Below are 22,955 nucleotides of genomic sequence, written 5' to 3' on the forward strand. Positions count from 1 at the left end.
TGCTGTATAATGACAGATTAGAAACAATAGACAACTCCCAAAGCACAAACTCAGCCAAAACGCTAAAAATCTTCAATGTTTACTCAAGTTTGGGCTCATAGAAGATAATGTCACAGTTTTTCAATGACCATGAAATTCAGAGTCCGGGTAGTTAGTTAATCAATTGTGGCCCTGAAAAAATTTGAAGGAAAAAAGACTACGAATTTTTAAGAAAATGCTTTTTTTGTGAGAAGGACTCTTAAACGATGACAAACGTCAACAAATAGCGAAAACTATCATTTCTATATGTTTGCTTTGCTCGAAATCGCGCGCATTTACAAGGCCCTAAAGCGTTTTGCTGACTTGCAAGGACCCATCTGTTATAACGATGACCAAAATAAAGAGATGAATCTCATAGTTTATTAGATATAATCCGTGTTAAGTTTGCTTATCATTTTCGCATAAATTATGACCTAAATTTGGAAACCGCTGAATTTCTCGAATTGGGTCTTTGCGATTTTGGTGAAACTCTGTTCAGCGTAAGGCACTAATGCGCACTATGCGTAGCCGAGAGATTTTCACCAAAAAAATGCCGGCAACAGCAGATTTTCGACTCAGATCTCAAGGGGGCGTGGCATTATAACCACGTGACATTTACTCCGATCGCCAAAAATTTTATGTTATATTGTAGATTGATCTATATGTTATCCATTCTATGTGTTAGACTTACGATAAAAGTAAAGGTGGGGATACCAGAGAGCTTCAAAGTAGGATGGTACCCCCCCCCCCCCCAAAAAAAAAAAAAACTGGGTCGAGTCACCTTAAGCGGACACTTGGGGAGTTTCCGAAAGAAGATAAGAGATACGGAGTATATGGACAACTATATGACGGCTTGACATGAGGTAGGGACAGGCTCGTTCCAGGCTTTTCTCAGGTTTGATGATGACGTTTCAACTCAATCTCAACTTCAGCTTCTGTTGTTCTTTTGCTGGCCGATAGTTTTGAGTCCTTTATATACAACAAAATGTAGCTTCTTTGACTCGTTTCTGGTCCTTTCTGATAACTCCTACGCAGTTTAGTGGAACAGTTCGTTTGGTGGGCAATCTGATTCAGATTGACTCTTGTAAATGAAAACGGCTATTACATCATGGCTGCAAACAGCGAGGAAATGGAATTGAAGGATTCTGCAGCTCCTGGATCGCCACAGCAAAATTACGACTCTTTAAAGGAACTCAATGCTAACAATGGTAAGCATAACAATTTTCTTCTTTCCCTCCGGTTGTAGGTTAAGCCTAAATGTGATACGGCTTCTTCGAAAGATAAAATCATTTGCTGCCCATAACTGCTTTGGTAAATGCTTACGCTGTATTTATAGACAGAAACAAACCTAAACTTAAACTTAAATAAATGCTAACCTTATTATTCGATAACAATCAGTGACAATACTTACTAGTTAAATATCGGAAATCGGATATTAAAAAATGGATAATAAGATTTGTTGAGAGTAATCGGTGATTACGATTTTTCAATTAGCGTTGATAACCTTCGATCTTTATATTCGACTAAAATAAGCCACCTTCAAATTCATGTTGTTGCATGTTTTGTAATCAGATGGTAAACTAATGGTCATAGCACTGATTGGAGTCCAATTTGGTTGGTAGTCATACAAGTGATAACAAAATGGGACAACCACACAGCGGGAGTCCAATTTCTTTTATCATGGGTATGATTGCAGACCGAATTGGACAACACAAAGTTCTGTCACCAGTTAATCAACATAGGCATGTTTAACGTGCATGAGCTATTTTGAATGCTTCAGTTTAACTGTACCAAAGGTCTACTCTTTTAATGCTAAACTTGGACTATTTTTTGTGCAAAATTGGATATTGCTGTACATTAATGAACATGAAAAACGCTGCCCACCCCTGAGTGAATCATCATACTATAGATTTACTTTTCTTTGTCTTTCCTTCGGACATCTGGTGCAATGTTAAAGTACTTTGAATATCATCTCAGCAAACGTTGCTTAGAGGGAGGGCTCCCCGGGGGGTACTGCCATATATGGGCTATATAGGTATGTGCCGCTCTGAAGGGTATGGTTTTCAAGCAGTTTACTCTAGGATAGGATATATAAATCAGAGGGTTTGGGTCTAGAATAGGGTATCATTTTTCAGGAAACTGATCAGTTGGTTGAAGATTTTATCTAGACTAGGGAAACAGCTACTCTAGGATAGGGGGGATTTGGGGAGTTTACTCTAGTATAGGGTAGCAAAATTCAGCTGAACTTGCTCTGGTATAGGTTAAGGGTTCCAGGGTCCCAGCGGCACATCCCCATCCAGAAATTCCTAAAGGAACCCCCCCCCCCCCATCCTGGGAGGACTCGAAGGTTTCAGTTATGTTTCTTTATGGTTTCTTAAGATAATGTGGCTTGTCGAATACCAAATAGCTAGGAAATGTCACCATTTTCATCATTGTTGTAGATTGTTTCATCATTATTATTCATGAGGTTGTCCAGTCTGCTACACAGCCGTTTTTAATGTTGTTACGCAACACTCCTCCCCACAAATGGCTGCTGAGAATCAAACCATATTCCTTTCCCGCGGTTAGCCAATAAGAATGCAGCTCCCATTTTCTGGAAGGTATTTGTGCCACGTTTGCGGTACGGTGACTCCTCCAATCACAGCTTTGCTTTTATCGGTGTCCCATATGAATGACAGAACAATCAAAATCCTCGCGTGAAAACAAGCAATCAACTAGAGTGATGTTATCGTAGCCGAGTCCTATTCAAAATTTATGAGATAAGCAGCAGCAGTAAGTGAGTTGAGCAAATGTGATGCACAATGTAAATGTGCATATAAAGTTGCTGGGTATAGTTTTGGGAAATCACTCATCAATAATTTTAAGATTACTTTTGTTTGAATCAGTACCCTTGAGAGTTCAGTCACATGTACAGCAACACAATAAGCACATCCGGCACATGAAATTCATCATACCTATGCACGTTAAAAAGAGCTAACCAATCCTGGTAAGAGTCTTGTAGGTCTATCAAACTTTTTTTTTTCTCTTGGAACTTTGTTAACCGCTTAAAACAAACTTTTCTGCAAATTAACCTTTTCGTTGCTTGCAGACACAGAGCCCATCCAAATTCAGTGACAATTGATTGATTTGTTGAAAATTGAGAAGTGTGTTTGTTTCCTAGCGCCCTGCGGCTGACGCAAAGTCAAGTTTCGTCAAGTACACATTATAGCATAAAGAATGAAAATCAAGGAAACATTTCAACAGATGACGTCAGATGTTACTGAGTCATCTAGGTTGTGGATGTGTACGTCACATTTTGCTGAATGCTTTTGTGTGAGGTCTTCTGGTCGCCCTTCCCTGTCAAATTTCAAATCTCCTCTGTTATAACCCCTAGTGAAGGCCAGGTACTCAGGCTAGAAACAGGCATAAGAGGCACCTTGAACAACTCTAGCCTCTTGAGTCCATTTTATAACTTGGGCTAGCACTCTCACCTAACTAATTGCCTATAAACAGTATATGAAATGATCTAAACCTACAGTCATGTACAAGTCACCTAAAATAAGTTATTTGCAACTAGACGTCATAATATTATGTGACCTTTCCAATGCTAAAATTTTAGCATACAACATTAAATATTCCCCATCACTTGAAATTTGGAGTACCCATCCTTGGCAGATAGCTACTGGTTGATAATTACAAATAATGACAGCACTATAAAACTGCAACAATTTTACAGACATAATGTATTATAGAGGCATGCAAAGGCACTGTTACTGCTGGTAAATATTTTAGAGTGATTTAACTTAACCAACAAAACAGGTATTGACAATCAGTGCCAAATTGCTGCAAGTAAAAAAAGGAAGACAAAGGGATTAGTGCATTATGGCGCATAGTAGTCTACTACCTATTCAGGGTACAAAGAAAGTCATTTTTAAAGCTTGGCATTCGGGCAAGCTGAAGCTAGCACATACTAGCCCAAACAACATTTCAACTAGTCCCATGAACATTTTGATGAGCAGAATTGATTTCACAGTTCTTATGTAATTTGAATTCCTCAAAAAACTTCACTTGCCTGTCAGACAAGTTAGGAACAGAATTCACTACCCCCTAGCAAAATCCACTAGCCCCAGGCTATCGGACACTACTTTCTATGCACACTGCTATTTCACAGATTAAATAAGGTCACTTCTAGCTCCTAGGGCCTCATCCAGATACAGTCAACTCTCCCCTTGCGGACACCCCGCTATAATGGACAGCAGCTAAATCCCCTCCAAAAATATATTAGAGATGTTTGACTGAAATAAACTCCTGCTATTACGGACTCTCGCTAAAAAGGACACTAACTCAAAGTCCGCACAGTGTCCTCTATGAAAGGAGTCAGCTGTAATTATTATTTGGATGAGGTCCATGGAGTGACCCTCCTTTCCTTCCTCTGTCTTCTTTTATGTACTTGAAGAAATTTGGCATTGGTTGTTAGGGTGAAGATTTTGCATGTCATAACTTCTTCAAAAGCCTGACTGACAATCTTGAATTTTAGAGTACTTACTTTTTTTCTTTATCTCAGAAACTACTGAAAAAACATATACTTTGTCTGATGCTGTAGAGGAAATTGGGATTGGAAAATTCCAGATTCTCCTCATTCTAATGGCTGGCTTTGTCAATGTAAGTCTTTTAAGCGTCATGACATTTTGCTATTGATTGTGTTTGTTTATTTATTATTAGTATTTACTTAATCAGCGGATAGCAATTTTTGCTTATTTTGATTGGCTCCTGTACATGTAACTCTGAATATCCTTGGTTATTCACTGTTTTTCGACAAGATTGAGTCATTATCATGGCGTCCCTTGTTTTCGTGAAAGTTTCCGAAGACATCATTTTGATGGCAAATGAAGTAGCTTTATCGGCAAATACCAAGAAAGCAATGTAATTACCTAGTCAGTGCTTACTGTAGGTATGCAAAAAACTCTTGAAAATGCACTCAACAAATCCCCTAAAAGGATATCAATTAAAATGAAAACAAAACTCTTACCAAGTGACATCTTTTATTGCAAAAAGTATGTTTTCATTTTTTATATCCAGCTGATTTGGTAAGTACTAAAAATGACTGAAAATAACTATCCCACCCCCCCCCCCCCCACCCCCCCGCTTAGGGTCAGTGCATTCTGCTAGGTAGATCCCCATACTCCAGTCGATAGGAATCACCTCATGATTCCAGATCTTAGCAAAGAAATTGGTAAGCACCAGAGATGCAGTGGTGGTGTCTGCCTTTAGTAATTCTGCTTGAAGTGAATTGATCCCTGAAGCTTTTCCATTCTTCATTGGTTTCAGGGGATAGTTGTATAATAAAATTACTATTGTTATATTACTATTGTTCATTACTGTTGTTATTATTATTATTATTATAATTATTATAGGCTTAGTGTGGAGTTTTTTCTCTTGGTTTGACATTTCCTAAAGAGTGTATTTGAGTGTAAACACCAGAGAACATCAAACATTCTTGTTATACGTAACAGTATTTTATTTGTAGCAGTTGATGTCACTATTGTACAGAAACTGCTATTCAGTTATCTACTTATTTAAATGTTTTAGATGTGTGATTCGTTGGAGCTCTTGCTGCTTTCTATCTTAGCACCAACAATTCATTGCTTGTGGCACTTATCATCTTGGGAAGAGGCTTTTATTACTACTGTAAGTGTTAGAATGACATGATGATAACTCCCAAATGTAGTTCCAGTGTTTCTCTACGTCGTTAGTTCCTCAGTTCCAATAACAAATCCATGAGACTTAATATAACTTGAACCAAGTTACTGAGCAGTAGCCTTTCTGTCAGGCTAGAGAAAACTGAAACAAAATTCTTCATTTAATTCAGTTTGCATTGTAATTCTGCTTTGTAAAGACCACAGGTTGAAGCATTCATTCCTTCACTTCCTGTAACTGACCTTTTGGAACCATGCCCCAGTACCACTTGTGACATCATCACTTTTGTTGGACGTAGGTCAGATGAGACACTTAACTTGTGTTAGGGAAAAGTGGTCTTTTAAACCATACCCAAATGAGCAAAATTCAGATAAAAGACCAGACTAGGGAAAAATGCAAAAAATTTTTCAACAAGACTCTGTTGACTGGGCAAACAACAAGGGTACTTACCATTTGACAGAAAATTTCAAAAATTCCGGCTGGAAGGTAAATGGTGAGATCACTCTTGGGAAATTCCAACAAAAAATTGAGGTGTACGTTTTGAGGTAGTCCGTTCATTCGGGATGGTACGTACCAAATGAAATATTGCTTACCATTTACTAATTTCTCAGTTCCTTCTTGGTTCCACGCTCACGCCACACCAATTTGTCCCTTTTTTGGATACAAACCGAAACAGATGTGGCAATTCTGCAGTAAACTGGTAAATCGCTTACCGTTATGCTTTTAGCACCCCAATCGCATTTTTCTGTCAAATGGTAAGCACAACGAGTGTTTCTGTTGTCCATATTAAGAGGGTTATAGGGGCTGTGTCAAGACTTTCCAGTTCATTTTGTTTATAATACCATCTACACATCCTTATTCGCTATGAGACTTGAGAAATGACTTGTGAATGACAAAACCACCTCTTTGTGTCAAACAAATATGTCTCCTAAGCGTTAAATGAACCCATTTCAAACATTACGAAAAAACAAAAATAAAATTCGAAAAAACTGTTAGGTTAAGAAGTTTTCAAAATCCATAATTGCAATATCAGCATTAATCTTCTTCAAGTTTGTCCATCCGTGTCTCTGTGTTATTTATGCATGTTGTGTTTCGGGCAATTATTTCTATGTTCTACTCAGTTTGGTGGCAGTTTTCACTGGTTGAATTTTGATGATTTCGTGACACAACTCCTTTAATTTAGAGAAAATGTTATGGCTTTCCCCAGGGACAGAGAAAACTTTCCAATAATGAGGTTTCTATATTAAGCGGGTGTAGTAATAAGCAGTTCTCTTAACTTACATGTTGTTTTTGTTGTTGTTGTTTTAACAGGTTGTCTTTCTTGGTATGGCTGTTGGTGGCCCATTATGGGGTTATCTATCTGATAATTTTGGAAGAAAAAGTGTGAGTGAAGCTTAACATATTTATGTACAACTTCTTTTAGTTTGTGACTTGGCAAATAACAAGTAAGAGAAAATAAGAAGATTATTACGAAAAGAAACAATATATGTGTCATACAAATTTGGTTATGCTGTGAACTGTTTGAACCCAAGAGTCATTAATTTTCTTAAGTAGGTTGAATATGCTCTTCCGGGTAAAAGTAGTCTGAATAGGACTGTTGTCAACAGTGACTGACATTGCAACAACCTGTGCGGTAAGATGAATAAATAAATAATGATTTGGAGGTACCACATCCACAAAATGGTTCTTCATCTACCTGATTCCTGATCGAATTGGAATTTGGAAATGTTGGTTTTTGAGGGGAGGAGAACACCCGAGAACCCGGACAAAAACCTCTTGGAGCAAAGGAGAGAACCAACGACAAACTCAACCCACATATGGTGTGGACGCCAGGATTAGAACCCGGGCCACATTGATGGGAGGCGAGCGCTCTCACCACTGTGCCATCCCTTGCTCCTCCGCAAGTGCGGTAGTCACCTTCAGAGTCAAAGTGAGTGGTATCACATCAGTTTTTGGTATTAAACTCTGGTTATTGCCCTGATAGGTCAACTGAGTTGTGATGTTATTGGTCATCTGTCAGTTAAGCCATGATGTAGCCTGTTCCAGGCTCCGAGATAGTCAGGTTCACTGAATTGAGAAAGCGCTAACACGAAAAAAAGTGGGAGAACACTGGAGAAGGGAAAAGGTGACGGAGCCTGTAATCATTTCTTTAAATGGCCTGTTCCAGTATACCAGCCCCTGGTATAACCTCTGATTGGTTACATCAACACTGCCAAAGCAGGTCATTCCTGTCACTCAGAAGGAGGGCGTGCAGCTTCCATGCACATGAAATAGAGGAATCCACAGTAACTTCTGTGTTGAACAAATACCGGTATTTAAGAGATTTCGTGCACGTAGGAGCGCTGAGGAAGGAACAGAAGACCCAGCTGCCTTGTAAACTTGGCGGATGGAAAAGATGTTTCTGCACTCCTGCCGACCGGCTTCGGTGGCAATAACAACAGAACAGTTGCAAGAAGAAGTTATTAGCACGGGAGGAACTACGTGCTCCAGTCACATTATCTGTAAAAAAACAAGCTGGAGTTTAAAAATCATTGCTTAAAGCAATCTTGACTTAGTCACAATGTAGTTTCCCATATTTAAAATAGCTTCAGTTTAAGCTGTAATCCATTCTTTAAAACTTGGATCTGTGAATCCTAATCCGTAAGAATTTAACACCCTACAAAAAACACTAACGAGCTGGGCCCACCATGACAAAACATTTTAGGAAACTATCACATTCTCAGGGAAAAGAAAAATAGTTTTCAGTTATTCAGATCAAGGAGTGACTTTGTAGAAAATTAAACAACCTAAATAAAACCTTTATTTAGCTGCAAAGAAGAACTTCATTTTTCAAAAGATGTCAAAGAAGATTCTCATTCACCATAGGGCAAATCATGCTGACCAGAAACAATAACTGCAGAAAATCAATATGCGTGTCATGACCTCTCAGCATGAAACAAATGTCGTCACAGTAGTTGCTTAAGCTCCCTATCGTTAGATTTGCTTGAGTCCGTCAATAAGTCATTTGTATAGTGCGGGTAACTGTTGACTATGATTCAGCGGTGTTTGTTCAATTTTTTGAAGTGTATGTGTCCTTTATTTTCTGACAGTGACATAGGGAGAGGTTAGTTATCGGTAAGTTAGGTCTTAAAGAACGGTTAGGAGATTAAACCAACAGCTACTGTCAATGCAATACAAACACTGCAAAGATAGTAACCATAAATTCCAGGTTTCAGTGAAAGTCATTAATTTTTCTCTTTTTTTTAATTTCACAGATGATCATTGTAAGTGCCATCTGGATTGGTTATTTTGGTTTTATTAGTTCATTTTCACCTCATTACATATGGATCATTACACTACGCTGCTTGGTTGGCGTTGGAATTGGAGGTATTCCTTCAATGTAAGTTAATATTTTTTATGTTTACATGGTCAGTCCAGATGCAACCCTATAACATATAACAATGAGGTGGTTGTATCAATGGGGTTTTAAAAATAATAGAATTACAAATTGTTTTGTACATTTGTCTTGAAAGAATATAGTCATTAATTATGTTAACGTGAGGTGGTTGTATAAACAGTGTTTTTTTTTAAAACAGTGTTCCTCTGTAGTTTGTTTTGGGTGGAGTTCTACACTAACTGTTATGCACCATCATTTAAGCAATAGAAAATGTTTTCCATGTTTGCATAGCCTGATATAAACATGATAGGGGTTGAGAGAATTTGAGACAGTCATGCAAACCCGAGACAAAGTCAAGGGTTTGCATAACTGTCAAGAATTCTCCCAACTCCTCGAGTGTTATATCAGGCTATGCAAATACAGGAAAAAAGTTTTCTTCTGCTTTTATACATTAAATTTCCTGAGAAAAAATGCAAAACTCTCTGCTATGGCACTGATTAAAAGAGAAATTCTCACTAGTCGCGAAGTCTTGCACGGGTAATCAGTTCTTGTTTTGCAAAAAAGAGGCTTTCGAAAATACATATTTTTCTCAATTAAAATGTCAGATTAAACGAAAATTGACACAGCATGTTTTGTAAAGACTTTCCAAATTTCAGCCGATGAGTGAATGTCAAGTTTTCAACTCAAAAACTTTTTCAAATTCGTGCTTCTGTGATTAGTGTGCAAAAAGCGAAACATCTTGATGTCACAACAATGTTTACATACTCTCGTGCAAACACACCTCTCAGCCAATCAGAGTGGACGTACTATCTTAGTTATTTTATATTTATGTGCATGGGACACTCCCATACCCTGCAATCAATTATGAACAAATTTTGTAATAAATTGTGTTCTGGAGTTCTTTAAATGTAAGGATGGGGCTTAGGGGTGAGGTGGTATAAAAAAGAAATTTTCACATGGGAAAATCTGTTGTATTTTTTGTCTTAATTTACCCACAGGTACACACTTCTTATAGAATTTCTGCCCATCAATGTGAGATCATATATTATACTTTGTCTTGCTGTAAGTGTTTTCCAACTTTCTTTGATAATAGCTTTTGATAATGATGACTTGAAGCCATCAAAATGTCAAGTTTCTTTTATTTGACTCTGAAATATTATTATCCTGTGGTTGTAGGATCTTATTTGTAGTTACAGCTATTGGTTAGTTGGCATGACTGTGTAATATATGTCATATCTGGGACACAATAATGTGAGTGCCTGGGAAAAAGGAACTCCTAGATTTTTTTTACCAACTCCTGGAGAGGTCCTTGAATTAACCTGTGTGAACCGTGATATGGAATGAGATGCCAAATAGCTTATAAAACATACCAAAGAAGACCTTCAGAAAAAAAGTCAAAGGAGCATTATTAGATACCGTAAAATTCCGAAAATAAGCCCTGGGGCTTATATTTTTCAAAGGTCTTTTTTGAGGGGCTTATTTTTGATGGGGCCTATATTCGGAGGGGCTTATCTACAAAGGGAGATTTGCGTTTCAAAATCCATTGAGCTTCCCTTATAGATGGAAGTAAATTTACTGTTTTTGCTTTGTTTCACTCTGTATTTGAGGGCAATTTTCCAAGTACAAGCCCCCAGGGGGCTTATATTTGCAGTGGTGATTTAACGGAGGGTTTTTCGCGTCACCGGTTTGGGGGGCTTATATTTAGAGGGGCTTATACATGGAGGGGCTTATTTTCAGAATTTTATGGTATTTTGAAAACTGTAGACAACTATATAGATAATGACAAAATCATGGCTAATCTTAAAGAATATTAACGTTTATGTCTTCTCTCTATATATATCTAGTAGGTACCCATCATATCATAATGATTTCCCTTTTTAGTCTTTTTGTAAAATTTAAATTTGAGCCACATTACATCTTGAAATCTCAGTACTGGTTGTGATGACTCTCACAAAGGCTCTTTTTCTGAGTTTCCCTACATCTTGGTTTTTTTAACGTTTTGTCCCAAACTCCACAAAGACTCAAATTTTTTGAAACATAGACTCTTATTATTATTATTCACTACCCTTTTATTACTCATATTCTTTTCTTTGTTCATTTGTTACTCATATCCTTCTCTTTCTGTTTTCAGTTCTTTTGGGCTCTTGGATCAACATTCTTGGTCTTTCTTGCACTTATTGTGATGCCAACTCTTGGGTGGAGGTGGTTAACAGCACTTTCCACCATTCCAGTCGTAATTTTTATCATTTTATGCAAGGTATGAATGGGATTATTTTGCACTCTCTGCCATGTGCGTCCATTATAGATAAATGGATTATTAGTTTTATTACATTATTATTGTTATTTCCTTTTATATTTTGTAAGTGTATTATCATTGACTAGTTCTAATAATAAGCAATTTTGGATATATTAAAATTCAGCATAATAGCAAGTCTTCAAAGAAACAAACAAAGCAAATGGATAAACCATGATTGTTCATGTTTATTCATTTTCTTTATTTGTGACTTGCTATTATGCTAAATTTTAATATTATCGAAAATGGCGTTTCCCGGGTGGGGGAACACATATCGCTAGGGATATGTGTTTCCCAGGTGGGGGAACACATATCACTAGGGATATGTGTTTTCCAGGTGGGGGAACACATACCACTAGGGCTATGTGTTTCCCAGGTAGGGGAACACATATCACTGGGGATATGTGTTTCCCAGGTGGGGGAACACATATGACTAGGGATATGTGTTTCCCAGGTGGGGAAACACATATTAGTAGGGATATGTGTTTTCCAGGTGGGGGAACACATATCACTAGGGATATGTGTTTCCCAGGTGGGGGAACACATATCACTAGGGATATGTGTTTCCCAGGTAGGGAAACACATATCACTAGGGATATGTGTTTCCCAGGTGGGGGAACACATATCACTAGGGATATGCATTTCCCAGTTGGGGTAACACATATTACTAGGGATATGCATTTCCCAGGTGGGGTAACACATATCACTAGGGATATGTGTTTCCCAGGTGGGGAAACACATATCACGAGGGATATGTGTTTTCCAGGTGGGGGAACACATATCACTAGGGATATGTGTTTCCCAGGTGGGGGAACACATATCACTAGGGATATGTGTTTCCTAGGTGGGGGAACAAATATCACTAGGGATATGCATTTCCTAGGTGGGGGAACACATATCACTAGGGATATGTCTTTCCCAGGTGGGGAAACACATATCACTAGGGATATGTGTTTCCTAGGTGGGGAAACACATATCACTAGGGATATGTGTTTCCCAGGTGGGGAAACACATATCACCAGGGATATGTGTTTTCCAGGTGGGGGAACACATATCACTAGGGATATGTGTTTCCCAGGTGGGGGAACACATATCACTAGGGATATGCATTTCCCAGGTAGGGAAACACATATCACTAGGGATATGTGTTTCCCAGGTAGGGGAACACATATCACTAGGGATATGAGTTTCCCAGGTGGGGGAACATATATTACTAGGGATATGTGTTTCCCAGGTGGGGGAACACATATCACTGGGGATATGTGTTTCCCAGGTGGGGGAACACATATGACTAGGGATATGTGTTTCCCAGGTGGGGAAACACATATCAGTAGGGATATGTGTTTTCCAGGTGGGGGAACACATATCACTAGGGATATGTGTTTCCCAGGTGGGGGAACACATATCACTAGGGATATGTGTTTCCCAGGTAGGGAAACACATCTCACTAGGGATATGTGTTTCCCAGGTGGGGGAACACATATCACTAGGGATATGCATTTCCCAGTTGGGGTAACTCATATTACTAGGGATATGCATTTCCCAGGTGGGGTAACACATATCACTAGGGATATGTGTTTCCCAGGTGGGGAAACACAAATCACGAGGGATATGTGTTTTCCAGGTGGGGGAACACATATCACTAGGGATATGTGTTTCCCAGGTGGGGGAACACATATGACTAGGGATATGTGTTTCCTAGGTGGGGGAACAAATATCACTAGGGATATGCATTTCCTAGGTGGGGGAACACATATCACTAGGGATATGTGTTTCCCAGGTGGGGGAACATATATTACTAGGGATATGTGTTTCCCAGGTGGGGGAACACATATCACTGGGGATATGTGTTTCCCAGGTGGGGGAACACATATGACTAGGGATATGTGTTTCCCAGGTGGGGAAACACATATCAGTAGGGATATGTGTTTTCCAGGTGGGGGAACACATATCACTAGGGATATGTGTTTCCCAGGTGGGGGAACACATATCACTAGGGATATGTGTTTCCCAGGTAGGGAAACACATATCACTAGGGATATGTGTTTCCCAGGTGGGGGAACACATATCACTAGGGATATGCATTTCCCAGTTGGGGTAACACATATTACTAGGGATATGCATTTCCCAGGTGGGGTAACACATATCACTAGGGATATGTGTTTCCCAGGTGGGGAAACACAAATCACGAGGGATATGTGTTTTCCAGGTGGGGGAACACATATCACTAGGGATATGTGTTTCCCAGGTGGGGGAACACATATCACTAGGGATATGTGTTTCCTAGGTGGGGGAACAAATATCACTAGGGATATGCATTTCCTAGGTGGGGGAACACATATCACTAGGGATATGTGTTTACCAGGTGGAGGAACACATATCACTAGGGATATGTGTCTCCTAGGTGGGCGAACACATATCACTAGCGATATGTGTTTTCCAGGTGGGGAAACACATATCGCCAGGGATATGTGTTTTCCAGGTTGGGGAACACATATCACTAGGGATATGTGTTTCCCAGGTGGGGGAACACAAATCACTAGGGATATGTGTTTCCCAGGTGGGGAAACACATATCACCAGGGATATGTGTTTTCCAGGTGGGGGAACACATATCACTAGGGATATGTGTTTCCCAGGTGGGGGAACACAAATCACTAGGGATATGCATTTCCCAGGTAGGGAAACACATATCACTAGGGATATGTGTTTCCCAGTTAGGGGAACACATATCACTAGGGATATGAGTTTCCCAGGTGGGGGAACACATATTACTAGGGATATGTGTTTACCAGGTGGGGGAACACATATCACTAGGGATATGTGTTTCCCAGGTGAGGGAACACATATCACTAGGGATATGTGTTTCCCAGGTGGGGAAACACATATCAGTAGGGATATGTGTTTTCCAGGTGGAGGAACATATATCACTAGGGATATGCATTTCCCAGGTGGGGAAACACATATCACTAGGGATATGTGTTTCTCAGGTGGGGGAACACATATCACTAGGGATATTTGTTTCCGAGGTGGGGGTTCACCTATCACGAGGGAGATGTGTTTTCCAGGTGGAGGAACACACATCACTAGGGATATGTGTATTCCAGGTGGGGGAACACTTATCATTAGGGATATTTTTTTTCCAGGTGGGGGAACACATATCACTAGAGATATTTGTTTCTAAGGTGGGGGAACACATACCACTAGGGATATGTGTTTCCCTGGTAGGGGAACACATATCACTAGGGATATGTGTTTCCCAGGTGTGGGAACACATATCACTCGGGACATGTGTTTCCCAGGTAGGGAACACACATCACTAGGGATACCGGTATGTGTTTTCCAGGTTAAGGAACACATGGCTCTAGGGATATGTGTTTCCCACGTAGGGGAACATATATCACTAGGAATAAGTGGTTTCCCAAGTCGAGGAACAAGGGTTTTCCAAGTCGAGGGTCCTGTATAAAAATAAATGAATAAATAGATAAAAACTTTATTATATACCAAACTGGGATACATTACATAATATTATTATAATCAATGAAAAAAAAAAACGATTTGTCATTGCATTTCGCTTGTTTACTTGCCTTGCATATATTAGCACGTGTTGCGTGCCTATTGCACATTTGCGTGGCCTAAATAATAATATTGTTTTATTAAAAGTGCCCGCAAAATATCGAGAATTCTTCTCAACTATATTCGTAAAAACAACTGATTTTCAGTTTGTTTTTAATTTTGAGCAGATGCATACAGTTACCATATTTGGAGAGCATGGCATAATGGCTCATACACCATGATGGCTAAGTCAATCAGAGCTCTAGAATTGCATTATCCAATGATTCAGTTTTTAATTACAATAATTTCTTACTGGCTGAAATAAAACTGTTGTGATTACCCTGCCGACAACTGGCAAAGCAAATACAATATCAGATGGCTAATATTGTCTTCATATTAATTTTCAGTGGCTGCCAGAATCTCCGAGGTTCCTTGTTGCTATTGGAGAGAAGGAAAAGGCCATGGAGGTCTTACAGAGAATGGCAAAAATTAATAAGGCCAAACTTCCTGAAGGCACTCTTAAAATTGAGACCCAGGTACTACTGCCTTAAATTCATTTGTTAAACTGAGAGAAATTGAGTCTTGTTTTTTGATCTGTAGAAAAGTTGTTATAATTGGTAATTAAAGTACAACAAAACTCTAGAAATTGGTAGTGCAATATATAGGTCACTGTATTCAACAGAGTGTTATATATTACTTTTGCAATGGTGATGACGATGGCCAGAAAATATAAAAAAAAAGCAGTAGGTTTAATCAACAAAATGACAACGTGGCCTGTACATCATATTTTTGGCACATGTCTTTGCTATCACTACATTTCTATGTTACGGGTCAAATTTGATCTCAGATTAAAACTATTTTACCTATGTTGATTCTTCAATTTCCTTTGTCTGTTAGGACTAGAAGACAAACAAACTTATAAATCAACCTGCAATCGTGGACAAAAAGTGTTGAGAATTTTTCACTTTCTTAACCACAGAATGCCTATCCTGTGGATTTGGTGCCACTATGGCACTCCTCCCCACACCCCACCCTGGTCAAAGTTCTTTAGTATGGATCGGAAAAGATCCAGCTAGACTTCAACATTGTTTCTTTGGGGGCAAGGGGGAGTATTTGTAGTTGCCAGTGCTTTCAAGAGCTTTATCTTGAAACTAGACATGGTAATGACTCAACGGTTTTGTCTAAGATTGTACATGTAGGTTAAATCAGAATTGATCTAAAATCAAATTTAACCTGTAACATCTTCACTCTGATATTTCTGGAAGCGACATTTTATGGAGAACGTAAACACATCAATAAGGAATTTTTTCCAAAACTTGGGTGCAATTCTCAAGAAGTAATTTTTGTATGTACAAGTCAATGCTCTTCACTAGCTGCTAAATTACAGCTTCTAAGGTTCCAGTGTGTACAGAAGAATCCTGTATAGCACAGCCCCATAACTAAGTCTTACGAATGTGCCAAATCAAAAATAATGTTTATGTACTTCATTAAAAATAAATTACATGTGACTTTGCCCTCCATAGATAGTATTAATATCCGAGAAGATCTTTAAAATATTTATTGTCCTGTGTAAATCATGTTTAACTGTTATCAAAATAATATTCTCATTTTCCTCTTAGATTAATGCAGACCAAGGGAGTTTTCTTGTCCTTTTTAACAGAGAATACAGACTAACAACTCTTCTTCTGTTGTTGACATTGTAAGTTGTTTTCACTGATGGTGGTGAAGCATGCATGAGAAGTATGTTTTTAATTTAGTATCTTGACATTTGTTCGGCATATTTTATGACCAAAAAACCTGAGAAATTATTTTCTTTTTTTTTTGTAGTTTTACTAGTGGATTTGTGTACTATGGTGTTGTATTAATGACAACTCAGTTAATGCAGCAAACTCCAGAAAATGGCACGTCATGCGATTCAGGTATAGCTAATCTTCCATAGCAAATTTGTAGTAGATTATTTCTTAACACTTTCTCTCCATTGGAAAGTGATATGATTATAACTATGAACCAGCTGAGGTGTGTGTTGCATCATTTGAAAGGTATTTTTTATGATATGCTGTAAATCACACGAACACAAATGGGTACCAGATACTGATAAGTGAAACCCTTTCAATCTTAAAGTCAAACTGCATATTCTTCTCACACTCATCTGCGTAATTTGAGTAATCCCTACAAGGAGAATTTGTTTCACAATCATTTCTTGCCTGGTGAGAAACTGGTTTTTTCTTAACAGCCAATTTTTTTCTATTTACCATGATGACCAATGCTCATGTTTTGGAGCACAGCCATTGAAATCCACCCAACCGCAGTTATATCGATAAAACAACTGAAAAACCACAGCTTTTTACATGAAACATGCAATTTTTCCATTCCCAACCACCCTTGTTTTCAACAAAACTCAAGGATGAGCATGATCAGTGTTCATAAGAGATGCAAATATTATTATACTGCTGAAACCTTGAAAATAAAAATTAGGAACAGGATGCTCAGAAATTTAATAAAAAGTGTCCAGACAACTGCTGAAAGACACCACAAAACCCAATGCCCCAACGGCAATTGCTATTAGAAATCAGTAAAATAATTATCTGTTATAGATATTTCCTCAATAATGGTGAAACTGCTATAACAACAGTGTTGGGGGACAAATTGTAGTAAATTCAAGCTGTTGCTTATTTGTTTAATTTTCTTTTATACGTTTTTCTTTGTATTAGAGAGTTTATCATTGTCTACCTCAATCTGTGGCTGTAAACTTCTCACTTATGCAGACTACATTGGCCTTCTATGGACCTCTTTTGCAGAATTTCCTGGTAAGTCACTGAATATTATTGTTGCAGGCCACTGAGTAAACATTGTTCCATAAGGAAAACTCACCCAAAAGGATGCTTTTCATTTTGATACCAAGAATGGATGAGTGTAAATTTCCAGATTGGCTAGGGTGCGTGTCAGCTTGTGTGTTCTTTTATTTTACTTCATCAATTTTCTTTTTCACGGGGTAGGGGAGAATGATAACCCTTTGCATTAAAGGTTACTCCTTAAACTTGTAAAGTTGATGAACAAGTTAAGTAGCACGTGAGGGAGGCATGCATCTCAAAGCCCAAAGAATGTCTGTGTGGGAGTCTACAAATTAAGAGAATTTAATTATTGGCCATTTTAATGCTCAAGATCTCATTGTTGTCTGAGGCATTAAAGTTGTCTTTTGGCCAGGGCTGTCGCTAACATTTCAAGTTGCCAGGTACATGTATATGCAATTAGTAGGAGGGGAATTTTACAGCAAGGAAGTACTTTGGTTCTATTTGCCTTTTGTTTTCCATGAAAGTAGCCATGACTCACACTCATAGTAGCCGGGGAAAATCCCCGGCCCTTGGCTCTTAGTGACAGCCCTGTTTGACGATTTAAACATCTAGCATAAAAATGGTAAATAAAGGCGGATGCATTTGGTTCTGAGGACTTAAACGTCTAATAGATGAGTTTAATGTCTCAGATGTTTACGATTGTTTCTGATGTAAAAATCAGACCCCGTAAACTGGGACACATGCCCAACTAATCAATTTTAATTTGCCCTGTTTTTTGCTGTTCTTAAGTCTAATGTGGTCTAACATCCATGTGCAACCACCTCTTAGAGGCTTGTAAGCGACCATCTTTATAAAGTACTAGAGTATAATATTATTGGAACCTCTTCCAAGCAACTTCCTGCCATTGGTGTGTAGGCATTTGCTTGCTGGCCGTGTGACTCTCTGTAATTTTTCAGGAATACTGTTCACAATGCTATTTATGGAGAGGCTCGGAAGGAAGAAAACTATTGCTGGAGAGCTTTTATTGACAGCTGCAAGCCTGTCATTGTTGTTTTTCTGTACAGATAGGTAGGAGATTGTTTTAAACACAAAAAAAGCCTAAATTAGTGCCATGGAACCCTGATATAATGAAGGGCCAAACCTGTTCATCATAACGAGGTTTCATTATATCATGTATTTTACTATTACTGGGGCAAAAAATATAGTTCCATATACCGAGGACCTTGGTATATACATGTAGATGTTTGTTATATTGAGGTTCCACTCTACATAACAGTAAATTATTTTGCCAAATAAGTGCAACACAGTGACAAAGGTAATTTTTGTAAAAAACAAAAAAGATATCTCAGTAAAGATAATGTGAATTATTAAGCTAACAAACACACCGAGGCATCCATTCAAAGAGCTTTCCTTGACCCTTTCCATCCCCAGACTGATCTTCATATCAGGCACAGATCCCCACCAGTTTACACCGTTTTATGGAAATCGGTCAGATTTTTCATGAAAAAAATACATTGTTTTCTGGAAAATGGTTTGGATAATGTTTTTTTCAATTTCCAGGCATTATAAATGTACTGTTTGTACTATTTGTCAGCTTAGTGTAATATTCTGAGTTCTCTATTTTCAGGAATCTGACATTAGTTTTTATCTTCATGGTGCGTGGGCTTTCTTTAGGACTTTTCCAGGGATTCTATGTGTATGCTCCAGAGGTAAGATGTTCTTTGAGTTCAGACTTAAAGATAGTATTTCCTTATAAGCCCTTTTAAGGCATTCCAGTCAGATTGACGATGGTTTACCTTAGCGGTTTCAAATGTTTCTTGTCTGTTGCATAGGATATGGCAAGGATCTCATGAATATACCCACCACGAGTCCCTAATTACCTAATTTATAGATGTACCTTCACTCGTTTCCATTCCCCTCAAGTTGCCTTCATCTCCCTGGGGGTAGATGAATGGAAATAAAGGCTATTGTGGGTGAATGAATGCCAATACAGGTAGATGAAGTCAACTGTAGGTGTTTGAGGGGAATGAAAAAGAGTGAAGGTACATCTAGAAAAACATGTTTGATATTACATAGTTGGGGACTCGTGGTGGGTATTTCCACGAGGTCTTTCCCTAGGACACTACAGTTACTTATCAAGTTTCTTATTATCATTTAATATTAACTCTCATCTTGACCACTAAAATTGAAACCTGAGATTGTCCCCCAAGCTAGGAGAGTGTTAATGATTTTGGAAACTTGAGATGTAACTGTGGCACGCCAAACATGATTGAACACTGGAAACCAGCAAGGTAAACTGTCTTCAATCTAATTCAAATCCCTTCCAAAACAACTCAAGACTTAGGAACACAGGTGGCCTGTGCCATAGCCTGTTTCAGGCTCTCAGATGGGGGGAATGACGCGTTAGTGAAAGGCACACGAAAATTTGAGCGCGTGTGCAGACGTGACTATCTCAGAGGCTGGAACAGACTACCTGCACCACAGATGGAAATTGACTGTCCCGTTAAGTCTGTCTGCAACACAGCGCCAACATCCTTGTTCTGGGCCCCCATACCACTTGCGCACTAGATTTTGAGTGCGCGCGGTTATTGGCCTTTTAAAAAAGTTGTGGTCAATTTGCCAATCAGGTTGAAGGGAAATTCGAAATGCATTTCTGACGAATCAGGAGTCTGGTTCCATTGGCATGGTTGCTCATGGCTGGAAGTTAGAGTTTACCAGCCATGAGGGCCTAACTCTGCCGAGGGGCTGGCTTTACTAAAAGTGAAAGCCCCTGGACATCCCGGACACCCACCTCCACTAAGTGACAAAGTTGTTAATTCTATAATACGCTTGATTTGAAAAAGCTTTGACTGGCTGTTTTGTTGAATTGTAGGTGTATCCCACAATAGTTCGATCAGTGGGTTTTGGCACATGCGCCTGTATGTCTCGAGTGGGGGCTATGATAACACCATACATAGCTCAGGTGAGGACTGTGCTGCAAAGCAACTTTAATTTGTATTTGTGAAAAAATTGAAAACATCTTCCACTTTCCCTTTTATTAACCCCTTTGCCAAAGCTAAAATTCAACAAAATTTCCCAGTTATAATTTTGTAAAACGCTGACATGTAAAAGTACTGCCAAAGACTGGGTTTCATTTGAATCATGATGTTCATACAAAAGGATTTTGTCCAGACTCAGAAGTTGGAAACACCCTATTACAAACTTTGCGCTTGAAATTGTAATTAGTTCATTTTTCTTTCTTATGATTGGGAAAATTTCATTCATTTTCTTGTGCTTTTAAATTGGCTTGAAAAAAAGAAAAAAGAAAAGAAGGCAAGACTGCGCTACATTACAGGAAACGTGGCACAAATTGATTAATTCGTGTGTTTTGTAAAAACGACCAAAAACTCCCGTAAAAATAACCCTGATTTATTGAAATTTATTTAACGCTGACCAAGGGTCCTTGGTACTAATTTCAGTTCCGGTTTTGACTCAGAAAGGTGTTACTTATGATCGACTATTGCGTGTGTTTATTTTTTTTCTGTAGGTACTGGTGAGAGTTTCCATTAATCTCTCTAGTGGTGTTTATATCGCGTTCTGTGTGATGGCTTTTTTCGCAACACTTCTTCTGCCTTATGAAACCAAAGGAAGACCCATGCAAGTAAGCTAAAGAAATAATTATTTAGGGCCTGTTTACATAGAGGTGAGGGACCCCTGGTAGGTGATGTAACCTACTTAGGTGGGGTAACCCGCCTGTCCATATGATCTCTTATTTTAATTTGATCGCATTCGCGTGGTAGCTGGGGTAACCATATAAGAGATTAAATGGACAGGCGGGTTACCCCACGTTAGCGGGTTACCTTACCTACCTGGGGTCTTCCACCTCCATGTAAACAGGTCCTTAGATTAGTCTTACTGCTCCAGTGACTTTGGACTGCTTATATGGAGAAAGGAGGGCCACTTGCTTACCCGAGCTACCCTGGGCGAGCAAACTTTTCCTACATTTCGTTACAAAACCTGGCAAACTGTTTTTACGTTGGCTCAGCTAGAAGTTTTCGATGGTAGGGTCACCCTCCTGGCCGGGCCAACTTTTCTCCATATAAACACTTTGACTTGCCCAGCCAGGTCAATTCAGTCAAGGCGAAACAATCAGAGCATGCACGAGCGCTTTTGTCAGCAATCAGCTCGGACAAAGTGCTCAATTTTTTTCTCATATAATTGCTCGCTAAAGTTGACTCGGCTGGAATGGTGACCCTCTTTCTTGGGACAACTAATTCTCCATGGAAACGGGGCCTTCCAAAGACCTGGAGCCAGTGAATAAGTGCTGACGTCAGATGAAACAACTAGCATCTGACTATGAGTCCAGTCAAACTCTTTTTTCAGGCCAGACATTACCAGTTTCGCCTGCTGTTAGGTTTTATGCACCTCGCGACCCTGGTCAGAACCGTAATTTTGTTTTTATGTATTTCTCTTTGTAGGAGATGTAACCAGTTATTATTGGAAAGGTGTCACTACAAAATGCGATAAGTGTCGCTTAGCCTGGTCACTCCCGAAAGTTACCAAAGTCAAACTTAACAAATCTGAAAAACAAGTTGAACCATGTGAAATTACTGCCCAAAAGGTTGAACTTTAAACATGGGAATTGCTTATTTTTCACTTAACCAACCTGTTTCGTGCTGAATTTGGTCAATTTGGCTATTTTATATGGAAAAAGGCTACTTTGAAACGAATTGGAAACACAGAGGATCTCATCCGTAGACTCAAAAGTTAGAACCAACTTACAAGACTTTCACTCTGGAAGTGAAGGGTTAATGTTGGGAAACCTCTTACGGTTACTTTATTTATATATTTCATTAGATTTACAGTCAAGGCAGGTCAAGTGTACCTCCAAGATTCCATTAAAGAATTGGTTATTTGAAAAAGTGAGTCTGGTAGTCGTTCCCGTAACTACTGTAGTGTCAAATTCAAATTGGCATTCCTGCATGCGTAATGAGATGTGAATATTTTATGAGAACTTCTCTGTATCGGGTCAGAGAATAATAAATTCATTAATGGAACCTTGGAGGGTACGCTTGACCTGGCTTGAGTGTAATGGGGCTAGAGTACGATATTTTTGTGCATTTTCAACACTTACTCAAATGGTCACAGAATTGACTGAAATATCTTATAGCTCCTTGAAACTGTAGAATACCAGAGAAATGCAAAAAAAGCCAAAATAGAGCATGGGTGGGTAAAACTGAAGAAGATTCAAACGGATTGTATTAAGG

The 22,955-nt window shown here is 38.8% G+C and overlaps 1 protein-coding gene across 1 annotated transcript; it reads left to right on the plus strand.

Moving 5' to 3' along the window:
* The first annotated feature begins 959 nt into the window (after positions 1–959).
* LOC140951971 (synaptic vesicle 2-related protein-like) lies at positions 960–22,661 on the plus strand. The gene is made up of 16 exons (XM_073401356.1): positions 960–1,226; positions 4,562–4,659; positions 5,587–5,685; positions 7,006–7,077; positions 8,949–9,073; positions 10,069–10,132; positions 11,202–11,327; positions 15,325–15,453; positions 16,537–16,616; positions 16,745–16,836; positions 17,629–17,724; positions 18,666–18,777; positions 19,337–19,418; positions 20,582–20,671; positions 21,236–21,349; positions 22,167–22,661. The coding sequence occupies exons 1-16, from the start codon at positions 1,127–1,129 to the stop codon at positions 22,173–22,175; spliced, it is 1,488 nt and encodes a 495-aa protein (XP_073257457.1). The 5' UTR covers positions 960–1,126; the 3' UTR covers positions 22,176–22,661.
* The last annotated feature ends 294 nt before the right edge of the window (positions 22,662–22,955 follow it).

Source organism: Porites lutea, chromosome 11 (genome assembly GCF_958299795.1).
Source record: "Porites lutea chromosome 11, jaPorLute2.1, whole genome shotgun sequence".
Classification (NCBI taxonomy): domain Eukaryota; kingdom Metazoa; phylum Cnidaria; class Anthozoa; order Scleractinia; family Poritidae; genus Porites; species Porites lutea.

Excerpts from the sequence above, each read along its gene's own strand:
- LOC140951971 (XM_073401356.1), top strand. The coding sequence starts at position 1,127 with ATGGCTGCAAACAGCGAGGAAATGGAATTGAAGGATTCTGCAGCTCCT. Across the intron at positions 15,454-16,536 it reads CTCTTAAAATTGAGACCCAG|ATTAATGCAGACCAAGGGAG; the intron begins GTACTACTGCCT and ends TTTTCCTCTTAG. Across the intron at positions 16,837-17,628 it reads TGGCACGTCATGCGATTCAG|AGAGTTTATCATTGTCTACC; the intron begins GTATAGCTAATC and ends TCTTTGTATTAG.